The sequence below is a fragment of the Melospiza georgiana genome, chromosome 1 (assembly GCF_028018845.1).
Source record: "Melospiza georgiana isolate bMelGeo1 chromosome 1, bMelGeo1.pri, whole genome shotgun sequence".
In the NCBI taxonomy this organism is placed as follows: Eukaryota; Metazoa; Chordata; class Aves; order Passeriformes; family Passerellidae; genus Melospiza; species Melospiza georgiana.
The window spans coordinates 21,340,377-21,353,706 of NC_080430.1; the positions used below are offsets into that span (position 1 = coordinate 21,340,377).

Genomic DNA, 13,330 nt, shown 5'->3' on the forward strand with positions numbered 1-13,330 from the left:
AGAAGCTCAGAAGCTTATCAACAGGATGCAGGGAGACTTGGGGAAGCTTTTTTTTTTTTTTTTCCTCCTAAATTTAAGATTATAAAATGAAGGCTGAAGCTAACAATGGAGATTAGAGGTTTTGTTCCCTAAAGCCCTGAAGCTGGGAACAAACATGAGCCACATCCTGGCCTCATTTGCATCCATGGTGAGAAACCCTGAGAAGCCAAGCAGTGCCTGGAGTTTAGAATTGCAGAGTTTAACTTGCTTTTCAGCCAGAAAGCAAATATTCCATCCTCCAGCTCAGCCACCCCAGAGTGCTGGTGAGTCCCAGCCCAGGGTGAGGTGGGGAGCAGGATCAGTGATACCTGGAGACTCCTCTGTGCATTTCTGTGCAGAGCAAATGCTACAGCAATGCTCCTGCTCTGACAAGGCGTTGACAGATGATGAGGGTCTGCATATATTTATTCCAGAAATGTCAGAGATAGGGTTATGAGTACAGTTGTGGCTAATTAGAGGTTTCCATGGGGCCAGGATCTGGATGAAGGAATGTCTTTGCCCACACATCAGCTAGGTTTCTTTTGGCAAGCTAGAATGAGTGCAGAGATATTCTCACTCGTGCTACTGCATGAGTTACCCATTGCTCCCTGCTGCTCCCTGGACCTCCTGCAGGACATTTGCAATCAGTCTCAGTCTGTTCCTGCTCAGTGCCAGTGCCATTTGGTGTGGATTAGTAAGAACCTGTTACTGCAGTGCTGGTTAATCCTCCACTGCAGAGCACAGCCTGACAGACATCTCACATTTAACAGTTCTAGGCATGACAATGAACACTGCTCCACATTTATCAAGGGTCTTTCTTTCCTTGCCAGTAAACTTCTGAAAGAAATATGAGAATTAGGACCAAACTAGTATTCAGACACTAATAATTTTTTTTTCTGTTTACTCCATAGCTTGCGGTGGCACTTTCAATGGCTCCAGTGGTGTTATCAGCAGTCCAGGCCATTCACATCTTGATTATCACAACAACATGAACTGCTCATACCGCATCACAGTTGGAAATGGCAAAGTAGTGGCCCTGAAGTACGTAATCCAAATTCAGTTTGTCATTAAGGGAACAGGGATTCTGATTCCAGTTAAAGCAGCAATTATTGACAATATTTTCTGTGACTCTCCTTTTCCAAGGTCAAAGCCAAACTAAAATAAGAGATGGTTACTGAAGTCACTTTTATCAGCCTCAGGCTCCCTTCCATCTTTCTTTTTAACTTGATAGGTAAAAAAATCACAGTTTCAAGTTTTTTAAGTTTTAACTTTGGTTACTGACAAGACTAAGAAATTGTAAAAATGCAACTCATGCTTTTTTAGTTAAATTCTGTCAGCCTTTGAGAAGTTTATACAAGAAAAATAATAATATTTTTAGAAGGATAGTAATAATTTTATAGCCAAAGTAATAATACCCACCCAAAAATAGTGTATTTCTGAGTGTACGCTGTCTTGCTTAAGAGAGGGAGATTATTGCCACAAAATCTTGCCACTGAGAAATTAAACTGATCTGTTCTTCTATTATGTGGTTGTGAATTAGGAGGACATTTCCCAGCTAAGAGGAAGACTCACTGGCCTGCACTCTGTGCCTGCATTTCTTAGGCCACTCATGTGCCCAAGGAAATTGCAGCCTGAGCAGTTGCAGGAGTGAGAGAGGGTGTGCTTGCACAGGAGAGACCTCCTGCTTCACGGAAAGCTGAGGTGTGCTCACAGCTTGCCTTGCAAGATGCCCCATGGGTGAGGGACCCAATTTTTTTGAGGCTTGTTGGCTGAAGGGTTTTGCCGTGCATTTAATACTTGCTTGTTTATTCCTGAGAGATGTGTTTGGCCTTGGTATGGCTTTGGCTGCTGCAATTACTTGAACCTTTCCTCAAGCACTAAAAGACACATAACACAGGAAAAGAACTGAAAATGTGATACCTGAGACTCCAACTGTGTTTTACAGATTCAACAACTTCCAGCTGGAACTATCTCCCTCCTGCTACAAAGATTATGTGGCTGTGTATGATGGCTCAGATACTCATGCTCCTCTCCTTGGGAAATTCTGTGGCTCAGATATGCCTCCAGATATTAAGAGCTCCAGTAGTAACTTGTTTGTGGTGTTTATCACTGACTTCTATGGAGAAGACAGGGGATGGAAAGCATCCTTCAGAGAGGCCCTAGGTATGTGTATTATCAGACTACTAATCTGCTGGTGAGTAATTTCTGTTTTTTGAGGAGCAGTTGTGACATCCCTTTCCAGGGGTGAATGAAGCAGAAGAATGTTTCTGATTTTGTGAAAATTGAGTGAACTAAGCTAAATACTAGGCTTATGGGATCCCTGCATTCCAGTCTGGTTCTGAACTGATCTCCTTCATTCTTTGCTACCCTTTCCCTGCCTCTCACAAGGTGAAGGTGCTTCTTGGGTGACTGAAGGCCTAGCAGCGCCAAAAGATCTCTGTTTTGGCAGAAATACAGCAATACCCTAGAATTCCTATTCTTCTGTAGTCAAAGGTTGGTGATGTGCTAAAGAAGCTTCCTTTCAATATATGCTCACTTTCCATTTCCTTTCAGTTTCCCTCACACCTTCTAATGGGCTAAAGTGTTGAGGTCAGTTCAGATTGTGGTTCCACACCAGGCACCACTGTGCTGATTTCTACTGATTTATGGGATCATTCTGAGTAGCTGGCCATAAAATAAATGGCATCACAGTAAGAAGGCACTGGATACCCTTTGGTTTGATGGATGGAAGAATAAGGGGCAGAGTTTGATTATTACCTTAAAAAACCATTTAAGTTCAGTACTTTAAAGATCAAAGTGTAAAAGGAGATTTTCATCTCCTTATCTGAATAGTTTAGGGATGGTAAGCAACAAATTATTACATGCAAATTGATTTCATGTCATCTCTACTACTTTCCTGTATAATTAACTCCATGTCTTTGTGGTCTAGAAAGAAGTAATTGTCTGGTTTGCAAAGCTGGCGCTCAGACAGATGAGAATGAAAGGCCTTTGTGGCAGAACAAACATAGTCTTCTGCTGAGTCACTGAATCCCCTCCCTCTCCCCAGCCAGTGACTTTCTCATTCCATAGTCTGAGAAAGTACTCACAGATAAGGAAAATAACTGGTTCTACAGGCCTTGCCAAGAAAAATATTCCCACAGAACCTCATAGTTATTACTATTATTAACTCTTCCTTTGCTTCACTCAAAGTAATTGCTACAAGAATGCTTAAGACCTTGTGAATGGTCTTTAAATCTTGTGAATGGTATTCCAGGTAACTCAATGTCGCTTCATACGTTGCTGTCTTTAAATGCTGAAGTATCAGTTGTTATAGATCTGCTGCAGCCTGGGTTAGTATTTCCAGGGTGAGATCATCAGGAACTCCCCAAGCTCTTCCTCTTCCTGTTGGCATTTAATCAATTCTTTTAGCCACTGACTTTAGATTTATTTGTGCAGCTTGCCAGATCTTCTCCTTAAGCACACAACAGAACACAAGCCAAGCTCTTCAAGTCAGCACCCTGCCTGATAATCTCCTAGAGTGAGGAGAAGCCTTTTATGAATAAACTTTGACATCTCTTAGATGTTTTGGAGGGACATTTCTGGAGGCTCCCAAGAAAAACAAGGTTAAGATGTTGCATGGGTTACTCAGGAGCTATGAGTTGCAAGTTATAAAAGATGCCCAGGAGGAGGTATGGGTTGTGTGACCAGAAGCCTGTGGTGGTGAGCTGCTTAATGGTAGGTCTTCTCTCTTCATTGTGGGAAGCAAGGCACAGGGACTAAACCACACTGCCATTAGCAAGGATCTTGGCAGTCCCATGGTAACACAGAATGGCCAGAAAGGAGAAAAGCATATTACCAAAGGAAAACATGAGTCACATCCTATAAATGTTTCCAGCTGGCTTGCCTAAAAAACAGAGCCAGGAAAATCTGTGACACATCTTTGTACTATGAGGTCTCAGATTTTGGTTCAAATAAAAGAGAATAAAACCATGCAGATCTAAAAGCCTGTTATTCTACATGGTGCTTTAGAGAAGCTCCCTCATGTCTATTAAAAGATAAAACCCATGTGGTTTTGTAAGAGTAAAAATGCAATCAGATGACAATTCCTAATGATAAATCTCTTGAATAAGGAAGATGGTATCTGTAGAGAAACAAGAAACCTCATTGTCTGTTGGATGACAACGAGCACATTATTCTCTAGCTGCCCCAGGGAAACACAACTGGATAACATAATTATTGCTCTCTGTTTCATGTTGTGAGTGACCCTGATTATGTATTGGAGAGAAACAATGTACTGTTTCTGTTTGTAGTAAACTAAACTATTTCCTTTCCCCACAAGCTCTTCCAATTTCTTTCCTGATCAGGCTCTTTAAGGAATACTGCCTACATCCAGGCACTCAAAGAGTTAAACACTGAAATTTCTGTAGAAAACCTTCCCTGATTTTATTAAAACAGTACGTTTCCATCACTGATCCTGCCTCCAACAGAATATTCAAGGTCCCTCCACTAGTCAGAAAAAGGACACTAAAAGAAAGTCTGAAATAGTGTTCATTTGGCCATTTAGCAACACGTCATCTTTCTTGTCAAATATCTTTTCTTTCCCTGTGCTACTCCATACACTGTGTAATAAAAAGTGCACAATTCACAGGCAGCATTCTTTGTCATAACTCTGTGAGAGGGTGTGCTTGGGGCAGGGGAACATATGGCCCTTGTGATGTGGTTCAGAGGGTTTATCTTTTCGCTATTTCTGCTGCTAAGTTTGGGCACTTATCAACCTCATATTTGGAATCACTTGGACATCCTCTCAGGCAGAGCTGAAGAGCTGGGGGGACTGGAAGATACAGCCTGCTCCAAGTGTTAAATTTGTGGAAAGACAGACTTCTCTTACCTTAGTTACCACTGACCTTTTTTCTACCTTTCTTTCCAGTCTATGAAATGAGAAATAGAACTATTTTCCACAGCAAGCATGTGCTCCTCTAGGCAATCAATAAAAGGATGAGAAGATAGAAATCAATATCAGCTTAAGGCATTTGGTTACATGAGATGTCTCTGTGAAGGAAGGAAAGCTAAGATCTCTCCCCAAAGAAGGAGATCGGCATGTACTGAGCTTGTGACTTGGCTAAAGATCTCCTGATTATCTCTTAAGCTCTAGGGGAAGATCTGAGTTTTTTACTGACCCTGGCTGGCAGGGACAGAGCCTGCACACACCTCTGCCATCCCCGCTGTAATAGCACAAATAGCACTTGGGTGACAAATTCCCATTCAGTAATGGGGTGACCCTCTCACCTGAATTTGTGATCCCCTGAGGCGTATGATAAAAAAGCTAAGAAGACATAAAGATTTGGGGGGTTTTCTTGTTTTAAAGAGTCAGAAATCCCTGTTGGGAGATATATCTGTGACCTCATTAAGAGGAAGTAATTTCTCCTTGAAAGCTATCTGCTGATGTACATAGCTCCATTCTGCCAGTGATGAAAAATGCCTCTAAACCATCAGAGCAGGATTGAGGGGTCTTCTGAAATGCAGGTCTGCTCACTGAGGCTTTCTAAGGAATTCACATGGATGTACAAGAAGCAAAGTGTTGCACATGGTTAGATAAGTGAGTTGAGTCAGAAGACTCTTCCTGAGCTTTATTCACTTAATATAGGTAGAACTGCAGCAGCTGGGACAGTGGAGAAGGTGGGGTGCAGGAGGGGAGGAAGATTGCCTGTTTCTTCTCTACTGCCCTAAATTCTGCTTGATTTCAAGCTGTGACCAGCTTTTCCCCCCTCTCTTTTTTATACTCACTTTTGTGAGCAGGCAGGAGAAATCCAAGTTTATGCATTGTGAAATATGAGCATTGTGTACTGGATAAATACCATTGTGGTTCCTTGTTTGCATTATTTTAGGGCTTATGAGCTCATGGGCCACAATTCCACTGCACAGGCAGAATAAAGCAACAATCTAATGTAACAAAAAGATTATGATTTAAACACAAGATGAAGAAAACCCAGTGGATATAGACAGGCAAGAAGAATAGGGCAGCCACAATGAGAAGACTAGTGTTTCTGGCTCTAGGGTAGGAGAAATGTCTCCTAAACCTTTGGCAACCATTAGGGTGTTGGAAAGTTAATTCCTGAAACACCCCATCCTCTCAATTGTCCTCTGTTTGCTCAATTTTTCCCTCCAGGATCTCTCTATTCTTTTTATACAAATCATCATTTCTATTGAATGAATATTAATCATTTTACATGAGAAAAATAATCATAAGCAAGTAGAGTTTAGAAGAAAAATAGCTGGAAAAAAATAATCTTCCCTCATATACCAGAAAACTGCATTCATAGGTAATTTACATAAATAATCTAGTTTGCATATAATAGAAATAGTTTATAATCTACATGCTTTTCTTCTTGATAAGATGATCTGTAATTTACCTGATAAATCACCCAGAGGTATCTGCCTTCTCTTATTCTATTTGCTGTGTATTGAATTATTTACTTCCTGTGTGGAATTGAATACTCTAAAAGCCTGTCACTAACAGGTTTACTGTTATGCTCTCCCCTAATGAAATTACAGTCTGCTTTTTAAAAAATTGATCCAGTAGAATTTTCAAAGCATTTTTACGCTATTTTATTGTATCAACAAAAAAAATTTGCCTCATTTTGTTGTAGTTCATGTCCTGTAAACTGAAACTATGGCTTACTCTATGTTTGGTTTCTAGGTGCACTTTTTCAGCAGTGTTCAGCATGCACAGTTGCTGCAGAGTCTTTTTGGGTTGTTCAGAATTGCTGAAAAAGCCCCCTCAATTCTGAATGAGCAATATAAGGTATAAAATACTGGTTTGGATGTTCTGTTGCATAGGCCAGGGGTAGGTGTCCTTTTGTGAGTCATATTTAAATTCTCATACCACCAGAAATAGTTCATTGCACTGATTTATGTAATTAATGTTGTACCTGCTGTAGGTGGCACCAGGCACCTGCGCTGGTAACAGCAGTTATGGCCTGTTGTGCGGAAGGCACATAACAATCAGCACAGCTGAATCCTGCCAATTTTTCTTCCTGCACAAAAAAAAAAAAAAATCTTAGAAGAATGTGTCCTTGACTGTGGCATGTGAATGCTGTTGTATTTTCTCATGCCTTTGGAAAAGCAACAGTGACTTGCAGAGATTTCACATCCCATTAGGACTGGTTCCCAGGGCTGAATCTCAAGGTATCCAACGTGAACTTGGAACCTGGTGCTGCAGAGGGTCCAGCTGAGAAGTAAATTGTTTGAATGTCACAAATCTTCAGGCAGAAATTTATTTGAGCTTTCAGTTCACTCAATTTTTTTGCCAAATATATTACCCATTAGTAATACACATAGTAATACAAATGTGTAGTAATACACATTTCATTACACAGTCATGGATAACTTAGGGTTAGTTTTATGTATTAAAATAAGTTAATAAATTGTGGCTAATCATATCTTTTCTTGATCTTATTATAGTCTAGGAAAATAAGAACATCTGTGACAAGATCAGAATATATGATCATAAGTCACAATTCCCAGACTGTTTCTAAATGTATTTTGGGTCTCAAATATCCATCAGCTTGAAATCTCACTAAATTTAGAAAGCATTTGTGGTGTTGAAATACATCTCTTTGGTGTCTTTGAAAAGAATACAACTGTTGAGCTAGGGGATAGTCTACAAATGTCTCTCAGAAATGTCAGTTAATTAATCCCAGGGTCACAGAATGGGTGAGGTTGGAAGGGACCACAGTGGGTCATCTGCTCCAACCTCCCTGCTCAAGCAGGGTGATCTCAGAGCACACTGCATAGGATTGCATCCAAACAGTGCTCGACTATCTTCAGTGAAGGATTTCTTCTTCTAAAGCAAGAAAAATAGAAAGTGCTTGCATGTTCAAATTGGACAGATAAGAAGAAAGACATTAAAAAAAGAAATTTTTGTCTGATCTGAAAAATTGAGGGGTAAACTTGTTTTCAGACACAGTAATTACATATATTTGTAGTGACTAAATGGTTGAAAGCTGATGGGATATTCAGATTAATGGCCCTTCACAAAACTGTGGGTGAACTCTGCTGGCATGAACTGGCTTAGTTTGACTGAAGTCAATGACTTCTTCAGCTGAAAATCTCTGCTCTGGTGCATACAAAAAAGAGGTGAGGAGACATTTCTCATTCACAAGAGAGATCTGCAAAGGCTTAAGTAGCTGTGGTGCCAAATATGAACACTAATTCAGAATTAGTAGGTATTGGAATTAGTCAAGACTGCATGTCAGCCTCTGGTCTCCCAGACATGCATCAAGGAGTTGGATAGGACAGTACATAAATCAGTTTTGAAGGCTTGCCACAGAGCATGTCTGAACTGTTATATTTGCTATCAGTCCAAAGAACCTTAAGGATACAAATTTCATCTGACTGCATTTGTGAAACCTGGCTAAAGCAGGATACTGGGGCTTTACAGTCCTAAATGTCACTGCTAGTACCACTGCCAGGCCATCAAACCAGTCAAAAAGCCTTTCTGCATAAAGGCTGCATAAGGACTCTAAAGGGCCTTGTACTTTCAGAGGTCTCCTGAAATGTTGCAGGCTCTGTGGACAGGCCTGCAGCCACACAAAATCACAATGTTGGTGCAATGATTGCCAAACATGGGGGCAGCCCAGCTTGAGAAGGTTCACCAACCTTCAGTATCACTCATGAGACAAAGCAGAAGAATACCATTCCTCACTCCAGCCCTGTCCTACTGTTTGAAGCCATGATCCAGACAAGGTATGAGCTAATTGTTACAGCCACAGTACGTCCAGCCACTCCCATGCACTGGAAATAAGACCCATCAAAAAAGAAGAATTAGTCTTAACTGAATTAATCGTTGCTTACACTCATCTTTAGTTCAGATCAAAGTCTAGAGTCCCTAGGGATGCTTCTAGGTGAAAACAAAAGAGAGTCAGAAGTCTTGGAGGGAATTTTCATTACTGTCAAGCAGAACTAGACAATTTCTTTAACTTTGCAGCCTTCTAGAAGTTGTTTAGGGTGCTTATTTTTAAAAGAAGGGAAAGACACCAACATCACTTTGTTGTCTTTTGAAATGTCAGTGGTGTAGTTGGTTCTGATAGATTTCAAACTATTCAGTAGGTTACCCTTTCATTGCACCCATACCTGTATAAATGAACCTTTCCCCTGGCTGTACTTCAAAGGCAGGAAGCTTCAAAGATTTATCTTCATCTTCATTCCATATCTAGAGGGTATAACTCTTAAGAGAGAAACATGTGCTTGGTCTCTGCTGTAATGATTTTTATTTGCCATAGGGAACCTTCAATTCCTTCTTTTCTGAATGGTCCTGGAGCCTTTTAGTTTCACTAATGCTTTCCACCAAAAGCAATTAGGGATGACAGTGTGTGCCCTAGTTCTGATAATTTGCATTCTCTGGCAAGCTGTTTATGAGAACAAGATTGCCATCTGATTTATGATGACCTTATGATTTTTATTTAAAATAAGAAAGCAAAGGCTGAAACTAAAGTCAGCCATGTAGTTGCTCCATCTGCTGACATACAAATTATTTTATAAGGTACATTTCTCATTATCTTGATCAAGTTCAGCTTTTAATATCTAAGAGTCTATTCTACAGATTAACAGAATTCTCAGTCCCAGATTTTGCCTGGATTTTAGCTACATTAGCTTCTGGCTGTGTTAGCCAGCAATGAGTGTCTTTCCTTTAAACATCACCTGCAGGCTGGATGGCTGCTCTTTGGCCTTCTGTTCAGAAGAGGTGCTGATTTTTAAAGCAATGTGTTGTATCCTGGTTAAAACACACAGAGATAGTGTTTCTTTCAGTTCCCTCCTGTTAAGCAGTTGGTTCTTCATTTACCTGTGGGTGTTCCCTTCATCTGCACAGTTTCACTATTGTGTAACTTCTGGTGCCTGCAATCAGATGTAACATTGGTCAGCACTGAAAAGCACCAAGATAGATGGATTTTTCAACAAGGACTCCTCTTTATTTGCCTTTATGTAGGACTACTTGATATCTGGTCAGCCTCCAGTTTATCTGTTATGTATAATGTACTGTCCCGTAAGCATGTGACTCTATCCCAGCTGAGCAGCCCGAGGATTGTGAAACTTCATTTACCAATAAATCACATTTTCAGTTATTTATCTCCCCTTAGATGATATTGCTGGTTATACTATACTATCTGGAATTAATTTTCTGATAATGGGAATTTGGCCTGCTTCTCTCTCTGTCAGGTCCCTTTCATATGCTGTACACCCAGAGCTTACCCCCATGCGTATTTTTTCTCTTTGTATTAGAGCTGTCTGTATAGCTGCACAGTTGGCAGTGAATTTTACTACTGCAAAAATACAGACATTTAATATTCAAAAAAGGATGACCCTGCCGCACTAAGAGCCTTCTTGTTGCATGGGTCTGTGGCAATTCCCTGACTCATGTTGCTGTGGTCTGACTGGCATCTCTGCAATTTCACCCTTGAAAAAGGGAAGGGGAGCTTTGTTAGTGTCTGACCCATATACTCAGTCCAGACTCAATATTGCAGGGCTGGATGATCAGACTATGATCTTGGATTGACATTTATATGCCTAATGTTATGTTTAAATGCTTGCAGGGGACGGCCCCAATAACATTGTTTCAGAGGAGCCGAATAAATCATGCAGAAGGGTGAACACAGAGAAAAATATAGGGAAACTGCACTCCTAGGGCCCAGCACCCTCCTGGCTGACATTTTCCTCCTTCCCAGACTATTTGTGAGAATGTGATTTATTGCTCACATTTCCCCTGCTGTTGTTCTCGCCTTCTGCAGTGGCACTGGAATGAATGCTAACACTTTTCCAAGTTTCCGACTTCATTAAATGCCCACAAAACTGGACTATACTCTATTAATTTCTGGCTTTTTCACTTTGTAGTAAGTTTCTTCTGTTCATTTTTAACTATAGAAAATCCGACATCTGACGTTATGAGGATTTTGGTTTTAAGCAAACTGCTTTACAGGGTGGGGCTCTTCTGGCTTTGGTTGGTAGAGCAGGACAACTTTCAGCCTTAGTCACTCTGCTTTAACCACGACAGTCTCGCAAGCCCCGGGGTCCTGATGCAATCCTGATGCTTAAATGCTGATTTCTCACCAGCATGATCTTTTGTAATACTGTGGCTCAAGGCACAGTTTTATGTGTCTGGAAATGCATCAGCGTGTCAAGGTGAAGTCACTGAATGTGCCAGACGGGCATATTTTACACACAGATGAAATTCTGAAACTCTGCTTGTGTTGCTTAGCCACAGCTGCATCTTCATCTGCTATTTAATGCTCATAAATGGATTTGCTGCAGGAGACAACAGGCTTGCAGTTACTCCTCTGCTCTGTGCAGTTTACAAAAACTCCTTCGACCCTAAAGCAAGAGTAAAACAATATTTAATTGAAATTCCAAAGTTAAATAAGTGGCCAGGAGACCTCATAGAGAGGGCAGGAAATAAGTGAATTGATGATCACATTTACTAGCCCAGTCTAACCTCTGGAAATCAAACTATTAAAAAAGCCTGCCAGATAATCTGTGGTTTTTGCTTGCTTGGAATTCAATGTGATAAATAACTGCTTTTCTCCAAAGGTAATTTCTTTCAATGTGACTGACTTTATTGAGTTCAAATTTTCACAGTAAATAAGTCAAGGACTTAGCCCTGTCTGTGGGAACAAAATGAAAAGCAGCCTGCATTTCAGAGGGGCTGTAAGTTCCCACCAAGCAAAACACTTCCAGAAATCCCTTTTAGCTAGATTCGTGAATACAGTGTCAGGCTGCCAAATTCGGTCCCTCTAGGATGCGGCTGTATTGCCAAAAGAAGCAACTTGATTTCATATCACATTTTCAAAGCCAACAGCTCAGTGCCCCCTACTGACTAAATATTCTCAGAGGCCAGCAAGGATCCCGTTCCAAGGCCCTCAGACCAATGCTTTTCTGTTTCATTGCTGCCCTCTATCTTCTGACAGTCCCTTTTAAATACTTCTATTGAGACATTTTCAAAGTAAATACTGGTTTTATATTCAACAAAAGACATGAGCCTTTCTTAATTCACTCTATGAAATCTAATTGTGATTCATGTCTCTCTTTGTGTTGAAAATCTTTTAATCACTCAGATAGTCCTTGCAAGACAGGATGGTAAAATACTGTAGCACAGATAAAAGCTCCTGGATTAACATTAAAGAGTTAAATAAATTATATAAAGATTAAATAAATGCCAGGGATTGCTGTTAAAAAGCTTCTGCTTCTTCAACAGGACCTCAGAATGGCTGTGGTGGTTACTTGTCAGCTTCAGCTTCTTCAGCTTCTACCTTTGGCCCTCCAGTCTCCAATGTGACCAGAAGATATGGGAAAAATCTGGACTGTGTATGGATCATAACTGCACCTGCAAACAAACGGATCAACCTCACCTTCGCTTCCTTTGAGCTTGAAGCACAATCGGCTTGGATGTGCCGATATGATTATGTCAAAGTAAGACAGCTCAGTATGTTAACAAGAAAATATCAGTGAGATACAATTATCTTCTCCACAAGGCTAACTTTATTAATAAAAAATGATCCTAAGAAGAAATTAAATTCCTTAATATAATTAAATTTTTTCATTGGGTTAGATTACCACACCAGATGTCATTCTGCCTTTCTGGAAACCAGTAAGAGTTTTAACATTACACACACTTCTGGTCTTAGACTGCTCATTTAATGAGTATTTATTTCACAGAATAGAAACAAAACAAAACTCAAACACATGTAAAGTAAAGCTTCAGAGTATCAGGTTGAAGTTGAGCAGAACCAACTAAAGAGAAATCAAGAATTAAAAATTGTGAACTAGGCAGTGAGGAAGGGTGAATGAATTATTTTGGATAATTTCTGGACAGGAGTGACACAGGCAGAGGGAAATTATGCGTATACATGCACAATTGCTTGAAAGCACTAGAATTAATATCATTTTTCTCTGTTTTTTCATCAAAAATCTTGGTGCTCAGTGCTCACCTGTAGAAGCTATTTTCTTGGAGATGAGCATACAAACCATCAGATTGCAGAATGCTGCTAAACGAACTCCACCAAGGAATATTATCGATCCTGTTGAACATTGGAGATACTCAATGAAACAAGGATTTCATTCTACATTTTGATGAATAAAATCAATCTTCTCACAGAAAAGCACTTTGAGATCACATATAATAAAGAAATGAGAGTGCCAAATTAAAATGTAATCATTTTTTGATGGATTTGCTGAGACAGGACCAGAATGTTCCATAATGAGATAATGAGAATCAGTTAATATGGCAATGAATAATTATGGTAATCAAGAACATCCTGTTAAAGCACAAGAGAATACACTGCAC

The 13,330-nt window shown here is 40.1% G+C and overlaps 1 protein-coding gene across 1 annotated transcript in view; it reads left to right on the forward strand.

Annotated features, from left to right (window-relative positions):
- The window catches only part of CUBN (cubilin), a 143,365-nt gene that overhangs the window by 122,972 nt on the left and 7,063 nt on the right, over nt 1-13,330 (forward strand). Inside the window, 3 exon segments of the mRNA XM_058035258.1 lie at nt 930-1,059; nt 1,964-2,181; nt 12,242-12,456. Coding sequence (XP_057891241.1) covers nt 930-1,059; nt 1,964-2,181; nt 12,242-12,456 — 563 coding nt within the window.